Source organism: Vicia villosa, linkage group LG5, assembly GCF_029867415.1.
Source record: "Vicia villosa cultivar HV-30 ecotype Madison, WI linkage group LG5, Vvil1.0, whole genome shotgun sequence".
NCBI classification, from domain to species: Eukaryota; Viridiplantae; Streptophyta; class Magnoliopsida; order Fabales; family Fabaceae; genus Vicia; species Vicia villosa.
The window spans coordinates 155,500,151-155,517,056 of record NC_081184.1 but is presented as its reverse complement, the minus strand read 5'-3'; the positions used below and the strand labels follow the sequence as shown (position 1 = coordinate 155,517,056).

Here is a 16,906-nt window from a genome sequence, read left to right as displayed (position 1 = left end):
TCTATTGTTGATGCGGTACCTGTTGGTGTGGAGGTGGTTGTTTCAAATGTGGTACCTATTACCGAGTGGTGTCGGTTACAGATGTGGAGGTTGCCGATGAAGTGGTGCCTCCCATAGATCCTATTACTGATGATGATACTCTTACTATTGATGATACAGAAGTTACGGTTCGTGCTTCTACATAGTCATTTATTCACACTAATGAAGCGTTCTTGAGAGAACCTAATGATCGATCAGTGTTCACGGAGTATGCTGACCATGTGGCATATAGATTATGGCATGGAGAGGTATATATATATATATATATATATATATATATTATGTTTAACTTCATTTTATTTATTATTATTGTGTGATGTGTTGAAAGTTTTATGATAGTTTCTTAACTTTTATTTTGTTACAGGACCGTCTGGTGCTGAAGGTGACATCCCACAATTCGAAGATGAAGAACTTCCCACGTTATTCAATGCCTCAATGGGTCAGTCGCATTATTGCTGATTTTGGTCTCCTAGAGTTTGTTGAGTGCTCACTAACCATTCTTGACGCTTCACTTCTGACTGATTTTGTTTAGTGATGGCACAAGGAGATATCTTTCTTTCATCTTCCATTTGGGGAGATGACTATAACTTTGAATGACGCCTCCTCCTTTTTCCATCTCCCAATCATTGGTAGATTCTTTGTTGCTCGTGTTATTAACTAGACTACAACATGTATGATGGTTGTTCAGGATTTGAGAGTCATTAAGGAGTCCATGCTAGAGGAGTTTGAATTCAACAGGGGAACTCACATTTGGATTACTTGGCTTCGGGATATGTACCACAACTTTGTGGAGGCATATATGTATGAGACTGCCGCTAGGACGTACATGCTACATCTAGTAACATGTATTATCTTTGTGGATAAGTCTCATGTTTATATTGATGCTCAGTACTTGTGGTTAGTCAGTAGCGTTGAGCATACTAGTTGGGCTTGGGGGTGCGCTCTATTGACCATCCAATATACAACACTTGGAGTTGTGAATGTCTTTGAGACCCGACAACTTGCTGGTTATTTGAGTATATTCCAGGTATACTAGAAATTATTATTTGGTGTTTAGTTCTACTTTGATTTTTATTTGTAACTTTTCTTAAGTATTATTTGTTGTGTCTGTCTTCTTTTATCAGTGTTGGATATACGAGTGTTTCTCCATCATCTGTGATAGAAGGGTGCATCATACCACTGCGGGAGCCCTATGGGCGAGGAGATGGAAGGCCAAGAAATCACATACAGGTGGTTTTGCATAGTACATGAGGAGGTTGGATGCTCTGAGATTAGTGGATGTCATATGGACACCATACAGATATCATATGATCCACCGTGAGTTTGACGAGTCTTATTTATATTCAAGTCATATGAGGTGGGAGACCTTAGTGGCTAGACACTTGCCTGAGAGGTGTCTACAACACTATGAGTATATCAAGGGAATCCCACGATCAGTTCCGAATGTTCCAGCTAGGGGCATTGACATGTGGTTTCAGACTAACATCATCAGCTCTGCCCGTGCCATTAGAGATAAAGCAGCGAGGGTTCAGTATGACTCGCAACGTGAGGATGGTTACCTGGAGTGGCACCTCACTGTATCACACCTTCGCATATTTCCACCTGTTGATTGTACGAATGATGTCTGGCCTTTTTATATTGGAGTGCCTTATGATGCTGGGGTACCGGTTGATGACGTGCCTCCATTGCCACTTCTACCAGACACAGATGACTAGGAGTGCATGCAAATGGTCGTTGTTACTATGGATAACTTCATGGGTTTAGTAAATCCATATGGTCAGGTTTTTACTGGATTATCTCGGGTAGCACACATAGCCAATGAGGGGCCTATTTAGTTATTTAATTTTACACTTATATTATTTGTATTTTTTTGACTCAGGCTACTTACCACCACCATACCTTTTATTATATAATATTTTGACGATTAGATGTTTTGAAGGTGAACATAACTTAAAACATTACAATAAACACAAATTAAAAATAACGAAACATGAAAACCTAGACACTACTAGATGATTCTGGACGTTTCAACATCTTGATTATATCATCGATAGATCTTGAAATATTTGCATCAAACTCGATCGATCCCTTAGTTAGTCTACTATGAAATGATCTCCACATGACCGTCAAATCCTCATCGGTCTTGAACTTAATAAAGTTGTATTTTACGCTTCCATTAGCATCAATCCAATCTTCATGAAACCCGGTCTTTCTCATCTTTTTGTTATCATTATCAGGTAATAACTCATTCAACTTGGATGTCAAGTTGGCGAAAGTCAACTGCAGGTTTATCTCCGTTGAAGTACACTTCTTCCTTAATCAAAAATTGAGCAAGAGGAATTTTGAGATGTTTTTCTCAACAACATATGACCCCTATTTATACAACTTTGGATTCATTCTAGACCACGGAAAACTGTCGGCAAAATCGCGATCGTTAAAAATTTTGAGTTATGGAACTATCGGAAATTTCACATTTGCACTAATTTTCCGGTATAAAATAATAAATTTCAAAATTTTTGAAATAAATTGTCACTTAAAAAAATTTCAAATGAACTTTCAAAAATTTAGTGATTACCGAAAATTTCGTTCAAACTATTGGTTCTATTTTTTATCAGAGACACTTTTAGCATTATCAAAATATGGGAGATTGTTGGATTCAACTTGAGACTGCCAAGTTAAAATATCTGAAATTTTCAACCAAAATTAAAACTATATGAAGGAAAAGGGAAGAAATAAAATTGAAGTGGGTCTCTCACAAACAACATTCAATAATTCCAATTAATTTCTTCGAATAATTTCCCTGCCTCACTCAAGTTCCCACATTAAATAAGCGGTCATGGGGATGGATATTAGCCTGATTACACATACACATTTGAGCCAATGATATACTCTCCTTAATGAGTCAAATTATCTCATGACGACATGAAAATGTTTCATCAAGAGTTGCAACAGTAATGGTACCCGTGATGTAGGAGCGGATCAACGATGGAACACAACCATATACTACTTCAAAAGGTGGCATTTTAGTGGCAGTGTGGTAAGTGGTATCATACCAATATTGTGCGAGAGAAATATAAAACAACCATTGTTTTGGTGAATCCCCTGTCAAAACAACGTAGATAGATCTCTAAGGTGCGGTTGGTAACCTCCGTTTGACCATCCGTTTGTGGATGATAGGAACTGCTAAAAGATAAAGCGATACCTTATAGGCAAAACAATTCATGCTAGAACCTACTTACAAATACCTTATCTCTACCACTCGCGATGGTCTTGGACATACCATAAAGCTTGTAGACTTCAGAGAGAAACATAGCAGCAACCATAGCAGGAGAAAAAGCAACAGGTAATGCAAGGAAATGAGCATATTTTGACAAGCAGTTGACAACAACCCATATAGTGGTTTTTTCTTGTGTCGATGGTAAATGAGTGATGAAATTCATACCAATGTCCTCCTAAATCTGAGCCGAAATTGGAAGGGGAATGATCAACTCGTATTGCTTTTAAGTGGATGTTGATGCATGATTTTAGGAGATTAAAAAAAATAGAAAAGAAATTTAAAACACAATTGTTAACAATCATGAGCTGAAATGTCGTAACAGCAACAACATCAGATGTAATCCTTGAGCCAGTCTGCCGGTTTTCTTATGCGCTGATATCTTGTGATATCGGGCTTATTTGGTTCCACAGGTACTTTAGGCCCAATATTATTTGTTTGGTTACATGGAATCTCTAGGCCCGTATCAGTTTACATTTCTCTTAAGTTCGTATCAACTACAGTCTAATAATAAGAAAGGGTTAATACATATTTTGCCCCTTATCAAATTGGTGATTTAAAAAAAAAAGGTTTGAATTACCGTCTTGTCATATGAAGATTCTCGTGTTTTAACCCTTAAAAAAAACAAAATCAAAAATTATAATGACATGGTAGAATTTTTTTTAAAATGTCAATTTGACAAAGATAAAATAGGTATTAATCCTTCTAAATGACTTCATATTTTATAGATTATTGATGGATAAATTTTTTGAGAGATCAAAATAAGTGAATTTCATATGGCAAGAAGACTTCAAACGTTATTTTACATGGTTTTTTAAAAATCACCAATTTAATATGGAAAAATAAGTTATTAACTCAAAAAGGAATTGAAAAAAACATGAAAAACATGAATATAAGTTGAATCGAGAAAAGCATGATAAAAGGGGTTTTCGCTTTTCATATACTAATTCCACACTTCTTTACATCACTCCATATTTGAATTTTACCAACTCTATCTTTAGAAAACATATAAAGTGACTTAATTGATTCCATATCCCTTAAGATAAGGTGAGTAATATAGTTTATTCATCATATAATGATGAAGAATTGACTCATTTGATCACAACTATTAAATAATCGAAATCGTTAGTGTATTTGACTAAAGAAACTTACCGTTTTGGCAAACCCGTATAAAACTACTAGATTTTAATTACAAGTAACTCAAGCCTGTATAATCAACTTGTAAAAGAATATATTTCAGTTTTTATAAACTATTTTTATGCTCTATTTTTAACTGAGATAAAGCTTAATTTTTTTCCTATACTATTTAATTTTTTTTCCAATAATTGAGATTAAGCTCAGGGAACATGAATATTAAATTAAATATAATTTAGTTATTTCTATCAAAGTAATTGTTGAGATATTATTAAAATTATATATTATTGATATAATATTAAATATAATATAATATAATAATATTAAATATAATCCAAGCTGTGTAAGTCCAAGTCCAATCAGACTTGTATATAAATAGTCATAGTCTATATCATTTTTTATACAATTCAATTCAATAATATAATCCTTATTTCCTCATTCTCTCTATTCTCTCATCACTAAAAGTGCCCCACGCACTAACAAATTGCTACCAGAGCCTATCAATCGGATCATGGGCCGCCCACTATTAATATCCACACACCAAGTCCAAAAAGAATGATGAGGTGTATTAGGAAGATTCTAAAGTCCTATATTGGTTGGAGATAAAGCATTAAAAGAGTTTATATAGAGTTACACTCTCCACCTTACCAACCCGTTTTGTAAGGATGAGTTAGGTCAAACTCTAATATACTATCAGAGTCAATAGTGGAAGTTTGTTATGGTAGAAGAGTTACAGACAATCGAAAGAAACAACACAAGAGAGTTAGTCGAATTATCAGCACATACAAAAGTTATCGATGTAAAGTGGGTGTTCAAGTTGAAACACAATGTTGATGGATCGATAGCAAGATATAAAGCAAGATTAGTAGCTCGAGGTTTTCTTCAAAGAGCAGGACTCGACTACTCTGAAGTATTTGCTCCAGTAGCAAGATCGGAGACAATTCGACTAGTAGTAGCCTTGGCATGCAATCAAGGTTGGTCGACATTTCATTTAGATGTGAAATCAACATTTCTGAATGGTCCTTTAGACGAAAAGGTCTACATCACACAACCTCCAGGGTTTTAGATTCAAAAGGAAGCGAGTAAAGTATATAAGTTTCACAAAGCGCTTTATGCTCTCAAGCAAGCACCTAGGACATGGAACAAGAAGATAGACTCATACTTAGTCGAATTAGGATTTGTCAAATGCAAATCTGAGTATGGTGTATATGTTTAGGTTCTGGCACAAAACGTAACAATCATCTGCTTATATGTCAATGACTTGTTGGTAGTTGGAAATAGCTTGGAGAACTTGTCGAAGTTCAAAGAGTTGACGATGAATGAATTTGAAATGTCGGATCTAGGAAAATTGTCTTACTTCATAAGCATGGAATTTCAAATGTTGAAGCAAGGTATGATGCTACATCAAAGAAAGTATATCAAAGAGATACTCAAGAGATTTAGAATGGATGATTCAAATCCTACATTCTCACATGTCAAAACAAACTTAAAGTGTGAGAAACATGGAGAGGAAGACATAGTCGATGTAACTTTTTTCAAGCAAATTATCGGATCTCTGAGATATGTGTGCAACTGTCGAACGAATATAGGTTTCACAGTCAGATTAGTAAATTGATACATGAGTAAACCAAGAGTGTTACACGTGAAGGCTGCAAGAAGAATTCTAAGATACCTAAAGGATCGATAGACTATGGTATTCTATTTCGACAAGATTCTAAAAGCAAAGAAGCAACAATTACTTTTTTTTCCAGATATTGATTGGTGCGAAGATAAGGAAGATCGAAGAAGTACAACTGACCATTTCTTTCAAGTATTTGGTTCCCCAATTTCATGGTGTTCGAAGAAATAACCTGTGGTGACATTATCATCATGTGAAGTTGAATACATAGCATGATCCTGTGTTGCGTGTCAAGCAATTTTGATCAAATCGAGACTTGAAGAAATGGAGGTCGAAGTGAAGAAACCTCTTGTGTTGTAAATCAACAATAAGTCAGCCATAAATCTGGCGAAGAATCCCGTTCTATATGGAAGGAGTAAGCATATCGAAGTCGGATTTCACTTATTGAGGGAAAGGTAAATTGAGGTGAACTTGAAGTTAGACATTGCTCGAGTGAAACACAGTTGGCCGACGTTTTTACCAAAGGATTGAAGATCGACAAATTCCTACATTTGAGAAAGAAATTAGGAATAGTTCAGATTGACTATTTTGACCACTTGGATTATAGGGAGTATGTTGAGATATTATTAGGATTGATATATTATTGATATAATATCAAATACAATCTAATATAATAAAATCAAATATAATCCAAGTTGTGTAAGTCCAAGCTCAATCAGAGTTGTATATAAATAGTCATAGTCTATATCATTATTTATACAATTCATTTCAATAATATAATCCTTATTTCCTTATTCTCTCTCTATTCTCTCCTCACTAAAAGTGCCTCGCACTAACAAATATAGATTTTGGGTGAATAAGTGGTGTGTCTCTCACAAAGATGCCTAGTCATACACTGTATCAATGTTCCCTAGTGAAAAACTCCTCCAACAAATAGTATCAGAGCCTTTGGTTCGAGAAAGTGACCATCTTACTTGTATCGAAAAGTCCAGAAAGTGGTGTCTCGTTGCAAGGTGTCAAACGCAGTACAAATGTGAGAGGGAGCATTGTGGACTCACACTTGATGGGGAGTGTTAGAATAATAATACAAGTGTGAGTAAGTGAGAAAATAGTCTAACATTGGATAAGAATGTGGTGACTTGAACATTTATAAGTGGTAGAACTCACTCACCTATTACCTTAAAGTTTTAGGTGAATAAGTGATGTGTCTTTAACAAAGGTCTCTAGTCCTACACTGTATATTAATACTTCCCAGTAAAAAACTCCTCCAAAACAGTAATCTACAATCTACAAGTAGAATAAAGAATGAAAGAATATTCTTACCTATTTAAATGAAATGACACATTAAAAAAAGTTGTCTTATTAATATTTGAGATTTTATTTTGATAAATTATAAATAGATTAATTTGGATTGTTGAATGAGTAATAGATATTTCATACCTATAAGGTGTTAGGAAATAATAATATTTTGTGTGTTAATCTTTTGGCTTTTAGGAAAAGGAACCCTTAGTTTCAGAATTCGATATGTAAAGTCTGGCATAAAATTGTCTCATCTAAAATTTGAACTTAGATTCTCTTTAGTCCTTACGTGAGGTTCGTTAGCTATTTGAAATAAAAAGGAGTCACAATTATTAAAAGTATTTTAAACAATCATTTAAATTGGATAACGTTTGACAAATTAATTCAATAACCAAACTTTAACAAATTTTTTTATTTAAGCTCAATAACCAAACTTTAACAAATTTTTTTATTTAAGCTTCCCATGTTTGATGGTGTTGTCTACGGTAATAGGTCTCTCACGTGAGCGATTATGTGATTTTGACATTTTTATCAAAGCATACAGAAAAATAAAAACTCACGCAAAATAACGATTATAGTAAGCACCCTTGCAAGAATGGACATGTGGTGATGCTTCACTAAATAGCACTCCCAAGTAATCAACAACAAAAGCAATAACATCTTCTTCAAGGTCATCTCGAGGGGTCTAGAATAAGTGCCTGGTAGGTAAGTGAAGCAGACAAGAAAACATCATCTAGTGTAATGCTCATCTCACCAAATGACATGTGAAATGACGATGTCGCTGAATGTCATCTCTTTGCAAATGTTGATACCAAGTTTTGGTCTATCCTCGTCAAACTGGTTCTCTAGAGTGATGATGGACCGGACTCATTTATCCTCCTTTGCATCTCAGGTGAGAGACAATGAAGAATGTTTCCTGTAAGGTTGCTCCTGAGTCCAGCAACTTTTGTTCTTTCTTCGGACTTCTCTACTGAAAAAAATTAAAAGTATATATATATATATATATATATATATATATATATATATATATATATATATATATATATATATATATATATATATACACTATAAAATATTAAATTAAAAATTACAATTTATTCAAAATAAAATGATTGTCATTTACATACCTCGTCGAACCATAAATGGCAAACAACATGATGCTCGTACTTTATCACGAGAGACATATTGTACGTCCCTTGAAAATCCTATATGTTGTGGAGCTGATGCAAATCCACCTATATGCCCTTCCTTGCCTACCAACAACTCTCGAGCACCCCGTCCTACCAACACATATTGGAATCTGATCGTCACGTCCTTATGTTCGCGCCACAGGCAAAAAAAAAAACACATTAAAAAAAATCAATCTGAAAACCTTTATCAAAGATATTCAGTGGTTAAAAATTGCACCCAACCTTAAATTTTTTTAAAATTTATGACAGATAGACGATTTTGTTTTCCCCTTCTAGGAGGAAGCCCAATTAATAAGCAACAACTTGCACTTGATTATTTATCTACTTGAACATCATAAAAAGAAATTGGGAAAAGATATCTTTACACTTATTTATAACACTACACCGTATTTGTGTATATTAAACATACTATTTTGACTTTTTAAATAATTTTTATTTCATTTTGGTTTCTGTGCCAGACTATTTTATTTTATTTTTCTACGGTGTAGAGAAAGAAGGTGTCAAGGTAGCACACCTCAAAGAAATTTTCTTCACTCGGTAAAGTTGCCACTCTCCCATTCTAGATGCCACTTAATGTTTAATCATGTTGATGTGTTACTAAAGCAATTTAAATATTTTTTTTATTACTTTTTGAAATAGCATACAGAATCATAAATTTATGACACATTTTCAAGAAAACAACCTTTTTAAATTTCTTAGAAGTGCTTTTTTGAGGTTAAAAAGTTTAGTCTTAATGATACAAAAGATGAAGATAAAGCAATCAAAGTAATTTCGGTTATGCGCTTTCCACCCAATCTGTAAATACAACACAATCGAAGTCCAAAAGAGTTGTAGAAACAACAGAGCTTCATTCAACGCGCATGCAGAATTTTCCAACACCCCACTAATGACCACATGCATAATCAACGCCATGCTTAACTTGACATTTTCAGCTCAGCATTTGTGTGCATTTATTAATAATGTTTTTTACACTATTTCACGTTGAAACTTGAAACTCTTATACAGTATTCTGCAATTTTATTAAGAAAAAAATGAAATGAATTGATATCTATGAATATGGTTTATAATTAATGGAATAAAATAATATATTACTGTATTAACTTTTTTTAAATAATTAAATTTATTTCATCCAATCTATCTATTATTATTTTTTAATGGATGTATATCTAATTAATCAATAAATTTAATTTAGATTTTTTAATTTTTTAAACTATAAAAAATTATTTTATCATAAATAATATTGTTGATTCACTTTTCTACATGCTCCACTAGACCTAATCCTTTTGTGCTCGGCTCGCATTCGCCCTTGATCACTCATTATTTTGTAATCTAATAAATAAAATTGAAAATTTTTTTCTACCTTATTGAATATTGAGAAATTTAATTTAATTTACTATATATATAAAATTAAAATTAATAAAATGCTCTGCAAGTTCAAACATTGGAGCACCAGACTTCTATCCTATGCTGGTAGACTTCAATTGATTAAGAGTGTAATAACATCTATTGCTAGCTACTGGTTACAGATCTTCCCTCTACCAAAGAAGATCTTAAAACATGTTGAGAGTTTATGCCGCAGCTTCTTATGGACAGGACAAGATAGCATCAGCAATAGAGCTCCAATTTCATGGGAACATATATGTGACCCTGTTGCTGCAGGGGGGCTGAATATCACTGAATTAAGTACTTGGAACCGGGCCTCGATAGGAAAAATGCTTTGGAACTTACACACCAAGAAGGATAGGATGTGGATAAGCTGGGTTCATCATTTCTATATGAAAAATGAAGATGCTATGACTTTTATACCTAAACCGTCTGCCTCATGGATTATCAAGGCGATGTTCAAACACAGGGACAGTTTATGTAACTCTGTTGCTTGGCAAAATTTTGCAGGTACTGGCAATTACAAGACGCGTGTGATGTATCTTGAATTACGAGGTGTCCGAATTGCTGTTCCATGGAGGAATCTTATCCGCGGGAATTTGGCTAGCCCTCGTGCTGTCTTTATACTCTGGATGTCTTGCCAAAGTCGCCTACACACGAAGGATCGTCTCCAGAAAATTTGGAATTAGCACTGATGGTGAGTGTCTTTTTTGTGGAGAACCGGAGACATGTGAGCACCTGTTCTTTATGTGTGACACTACCAGAATTCTGTGGCAACAAGTCTTAGCATGGATGCATTTGAATCACATTAATTCCGCAAAGATGGCATAATGAGATGAGATGGATCATTGAGCATACGAAAGGGAATAGCAATCCTGCCAAACTTCTCAAGATGTGTCTTGCAGAAGTTGTTTATCATATTTGGATTAAGAGAAATAGAAGAGTGTTTAAGGCCCCTAATGAGGAGCCCTTGCTTGTTCAGGATATCTTAGATAGAATAAAAGGGAGGGTGAATCACCACAGCAAGTTCAAATTGTTTGTGGATGCTCTTAGTTAGCCCTAGGTTTGTAATCTAGGCTTAGTCTGTTTGATGCTTGGATCCTGTTGGATCAGCTTTGTACCTCAACTGTTTTTTTGAAATATATATCTTATTTGCTCAAAAAAAAAATTAATAGTAGTAAAATATATTTGCGGGTAAAAGTAACTTATATGTTTAATATAGAGAGTTTGCGTCTTATTTATGACTTAGAGTGCATTTGATTTACTTAAAAAATTGAATATTGTTGTTGATTAATATCAAGTGTAATTATAAGTCTTAAATTAAATTAACAAAAATGAATTTAAACATTTTAAAAAGAAGATGATTCATAAATTTAATGTCTTAAAATTTTAAATTAAAATGTGGTGTCAAACTCATTTTATATGACAGTTCAAAATCAAATGTAATTACTCCTATTGATCTAACAATAATATCAAAACTCGGAACTCCTATTATTTAAAATCTTCACATCAGTGGGGATAGTCGAACTCACAATTGTATAGAGATGCTTACGTATTAGTCCCTCTGTCCCACAATAAGTGGTCTATTTAGAATAAAATGATGTCCCAAAATAAATGATTAATTTCAATTTTCAATACATTTTTTCCAAATATATCCTCTAATTATAAAAAGTTCACCATTCACAATACATGATAAGGATACTATGATAAAAAAATATTATTTCTCTTACTTTTTACATTTTTCTTAATCTATGTGAAATTGTGTGCTGAGTCACTCATTGTAGACAAATAAAATACTTATCAAAGATATTTTACACCATTGACCACTAGGGTTAAACTTACTATATTTATTTATGTACATATTTGTTCATAATCTCAATTTTTTAATGACATGCCATTATTTTCTTCTGCTATTTATAACATGCAAGTGTAATTAACCTTTATAAATCTTCATGTACGTTATCATGACAAAAATGTGAGATCAGCTTAAAGTTTAAACTAATGAGTAATGTGAACATAACTCATTCCTCTTAGTGTATAATGTGAAGTTGTGTGAACTGAATCTGTGTACAGTAAACGAAAACATAAGACAAAACCAATGTCTTTTTAACTTTTAATTATTTTCTTCATGCACTATAGCTCACGATCTTGTTGTACTTCTAGATTTTCCGACACGAGAGATACGGTGTAGTTTTTGTGTCTCTTTGACTTCTGGGTTTCTGTTCCTTGCTCTTAGGAGCAAATTTGACTCTAACATTTATAGCTTATGTAGTCTAACCGAAAAATTAGCGGTTGGAATTGGTTTCTATTTCTTTAGTCTATTACTCAATGGAATTTTTATCATATTATCCAACTTATCCAACAAAAAAATTATATTTTACCCTATTTTAAAAATTTAAATTCTAAACTATTTCATTTTCAAATAAAAAAAATTGTATAGAGCTGCATTCAAAGAAATTCTAAACTATTCTATTTAAATTTAAATTCTAAACTATTCCATTTTCAAAGAATTTTTTTTATGATATATCTTCGAGATTTTAACAAAATCTGTATTTTATAAAATTGAAAATTCAAAAGAATTTTGTTAAAATCGTCAAAAATTATGTAGAAAATTTTTTTGTTAAAAATAAAAATAATTAAAAATAACACTGGCGCACCATTTGATTTGGTGCCACCTATGATAATCATGATGGTGCGCCAATTGCAATGCATATCATGTACACTAATTTTTGTTTTAAAGTGGGGTAGTTTGAAATTTAAGTTTGAAAGTGATGCAACCTTCTTCCTTATCTATTTTTGATGACTTTTTATCTCTGTTTCGAGATGTTATTTTTATCCTGGAGAAAGATAAGTGGATTTGGAAACACTTTAGAGAGGATTTTTTCAACGGCCTTTGCTTACCCCATCTAGAGGGTTAGCCTAGCCGCTTCTATGACCCCGCCTCCGAAAGAGAATTTAATCCTCCCCGCCAGCTGTTGTAGTAGGGCTTCGTCTAAGATCTTGGTTTTCTCTTGAAAACTTTTGCAAGATAGACTCCTGTTTAGAGAAAACTTGTCTAAAAGATGGGTGAATTTTGATCCTACTAGGACTTCTTGTGTCTTGTGTAGGCTTTTGGTTGACACAGACTCTCATATTTTTGTTACTTATGAGATGACCTTATTAGAGTGGTATAGAATTTTTAAGTGGTCGGGTTACAAGTTGTCATCCATCACGGTCCTATGGTGCTTTTTGAGTATTTTATTTCCTTAAGGGGTAGAAATAAGTATATGGATGATTATCTTATGGTTTGACATGCTCTAGTCTAGTTCTTTGGAAATTCTAAAATGATGTCATCTTTAAGGGAGTCACAAATTCAACGAAAGAGGTGGATGAGAAGAGTATTTTTTCCTGTAAATTGTTTTTTGGTAGATTTGAGATGAACTATTGCACTTCACAGATTGGCTTCAAAGCCCTATCATTTAGTTGCATATATAGCGGATCGAGTGTTTGCCTAAACTCAAAGATTGGTGGTGTATTTTTTGGTTCTCTTTTGATGGGATTTATTTTATTAATGGTGGATCTGATTGGTTTGAGATCTAACATGTGAGTAGCGATGTTAATTTTTAGTAGTTGTGGTTTGTTTTTGGATGATTTTCTCCATAGTAGCGTTGTTTGACTATTTGTATTATTTATTGTTCTTTGTTGTATCTTCTTTATCTTTAATTGTCTTTTGACACTTGTGCTTTTTGGATATATTTTGAAGATTATCCCCCTTTAATATATTATAGTCTATTAGGCATTACAAAATTAAGATTTTTGTTGGGAAAGTTGGGTAGTAGAATAAAAAATTCAAAGAAATGACCTATATGTTAATTGTGTTGGGTTATGAGAGAAACCTAAATACCCAAATATTACTCTTTTGTTTATAAGCAACTATAACAGTGAAATTAAAAATTATTTTATTCTAAAATTACATTTTATTAGTGAATTATCTCACTGATATGCTGAAACATTATTTATTTTTTATTTATTATGAAATTCTTATTCACTCTTGACATTAACACATGTATTATTATTCTTAAAAAGGTATGTCATAAAATGATTGATGTATAGATACTACTATAAATAATACATTTTATGATGAAGCTTTTAGTTCATCATAAAATGATTTATTTTTTAAAAACTAAACAGGTTGAATATGAGTTCATCCATTTGAAAGTGTTATGTATCTGTAGTGAGTGTGTTTATGTCGTTGTTATTAAGCTGCAAATGTGATATCCCATGTGTTGGTTGGAATTTTTATACTCTAGTTTTTATTATAATTACCGAGTAGAAATGGGGTGTTACATGTCAAGTGCAACTTGGATCCATACTCCACTCTTCACTTGAGTCGCTACTTGAAACCACAAGAACATCAGGTGAGTCAGAATCATCTTGAACAATGATTGCGTTGACATTATCCTTACCTCCATGATCTTTCAAGTGTTCAAGGCATACTTTTCTTGTATGGCCCTCCTTCTTACAATGATAACATCGAATACCAGATGCATCGCCACTATAAGATTTCTGCTGACATTTACCCTTTTTCTTGTCGAACGTGTCGTCTCTCTTTGTGAATTTCGCCTTAACCAACAGGCCTTCACCAATCAAATATGGCTTGTGCTCCTTTCGTTCATTCCAATCCTTAGAATACAAGGCTGATTGAACTTCTTCAAAGGTCGTAGACTCTCTTTCATACAAGAGAATTTCTTTGAAGTGAGCATGTGACCTGGGCAACAACGCTTGATCTTCATCATTAATCTTGACATCGATATTTTCAAGATCAAGAGTCATCTTCTTGAACATATCCAATTGCTCAGCCAATACTTTGTCTTCACTCATCTTGAATAAATACAAAGTTTGCTTCAGGTAGTGACGCAGTCGGAAGCCGCCCAAAGGAATAGCAAGCGCTAAACCTTGAATGAAAACAGGGTTGCAAGCGCAAACCCTATAGATAAGCTCTGGAGTCCACCAGGAATAAAGAAACTTTGGATTCTATATAATAAAAGAGATAATCCTTATGGCCATGCCAAAGGTCTTTAAATACAGAAAACAAATAAACCCTATTGGGCCTTATGGGCCTTTAATCCAAAACAAAATTAAATAAAACAAATAAAATAGAAATTGCTTAAATATTAAAACTAAAATTGCTTAAATATTAAAATGCTTTCCGACGTGCGATTTCTTCTTTGATACGCACAATCCTCCTACATCAGTCTCCTTCACTTCTGAAGAACTCGACCCCGAGTTCTCTTCTTGATAAAGAACTTCATCTGGCAGCTTGCTATAATTGTAAGTACCAACTAAAAACCTCTCCTTACGCCGAAATGCCATCACATCTTCTCCCACGTTGAAAACTTTAACTTCCATGTGTTTATCTCGCATAGGAGGCAAATCGTTTGCCAGCTCATCTGCGGTCAACTCCTTGAAATCCTTTAGGATCCCTAGCAGTTCTTCTGGAATTGTTTCCTCCTTTACAGCATTCATCAACCCTTTGATCACCACTGGACAGAAACATTCGGTTTCTTTTACAGCCTCATTAAGCTCCTTTTCACTCTGCGTCATCATCAAGAATCTAGGATTCTTTCCTCCTGGATTCTTATCAAAGTGCAAAACAGGAGCCATAGCAATTTTATGTGTGCCCCATGTAAACATCATCACGTTATCCCGTCCTCGATAAGTGATATCATTATCAAACTGCCAAGGCCTACCAAGTAAAATATGACAAACATCCATATCAAGAACATCACAAAGTACCTCTTCTCTATAATGTTTTCCGATGGAGATAGGAACTCTGCAGGTTAGTGTTACTCGAACTTGGGAGCCCTTACTTACCCAACCGAGGTTGTACGGCTTCTCATGTGGTTTTGTGGACAACTTCAAATAATCTACCAATTTTTTCGACACCAGATTCTCCATGCTGCCACTATCCACAATTAGATTACACACTTTGTTCTTGATAGAACAATGTGTCTTGAACAAATTCTTGCGCTGCCCTTCGTCTTTGGATGCTAGTAACATTCGTTGCAACACAAAATTTACCCTCTCATTAGATTCTTCCACCGCAAACTCAACATCGGCATACTCATCGTTCTTTACTGTAGAATCTTGTCTTTCCTCATCTTCCTCCCTTTCTTCCACAACAGCAGCGACTCTTCTTGTTGGACAAACATTTGATTTGTGGCCTCTTCCGTTACAACGATAACATGTGTCTATAGCGGGTCTAGCATACGGATTATTTGGCCTCTGAATTGGTGCTTTACCATGCTGCACACTGCTAGAGCTGCTAACCCCCTTATTCTCAAGATTGGAATCCCGGGGTGTTGCATTCTTTTCCTTGTCACCTGCTGATTCACAGTTACTTTGGGGTGAATACCTTTCAATAGACGAGAAATTTCGAGGGGATTTCTCCATCAATTCTGCCTTCAAAGCCAAACTGGATGCTTCACTAACGGTCCATACAGTCTGTAAACCCATCTTCTCCTGCAAGGATCCCTTTAGGCCACTGATGTATCGAGCCACTTTTCGGCTTTCTGATTCTCCCAACTCATTGCGCTCAGAAAACCGCAGGAACTCAGCTGTGTATTCAGTCACGGTTCTCTTGCCCTGAACACATTCGATGTACATCTTATAAAGAATCTGCTCATAATCCTCCGGTAAAAACCGCTCCAGCATCAATTGTTTCATTCTTCTCCAAGTTCTGACTGGCCCCTTTCTTTGTCTCTGCCTTTGAACAACAAGTTTATCCCACCAGACAGCTGCAGTACTTTTAAGTCTGATCGCAACCATCTTGACTTGCTTGTTCTCAGGGACACCCATAACGTCGAAGAACCTGTCGACATCGATCTGCCAATCAAGAAACTCCTCCACTCCCATAGTTCCGTAGAACAATGGAATATCAGCCTTCACTCGATAGTCATGGTTGTTCTGTAGATTCCCACGATTATCTTC

The 16,906-nt window shown here is 34.3% G+C and overlaps 1 protein-coding gene across 1 annotated transcript; it reads left to right on the top strand.

The window, feature by feature from the left end:
- The first annotated feature begins 1,286 nt into the window (after window positions 1-1,286).
- On the top strand, window positions 1,287-1,754 carry LOC131605803 (uncharacterized). Its single transcript, XM_058878113.1, has one exon. It carries the CDS (start codon window positions 1,287-1,289, stop codon window positions 1,752-1,754), a length of 468 nt encoding a protein of 155 aa, XP_058734096.1.
- The last annotated feature ends 15,152 nt before the right edge of the window (window positions 1,755-16,906 follow it).

Bases quoted from the DNA above. Each gene is read 5' to 3' on its own strand.
- LOC131605803 (XM_058878113.1), top strand. From the start codon at position 1,287: ATGAGGAGGTTGGATGCTCTGAGATTAGTGGATGTCATATGGACACCA.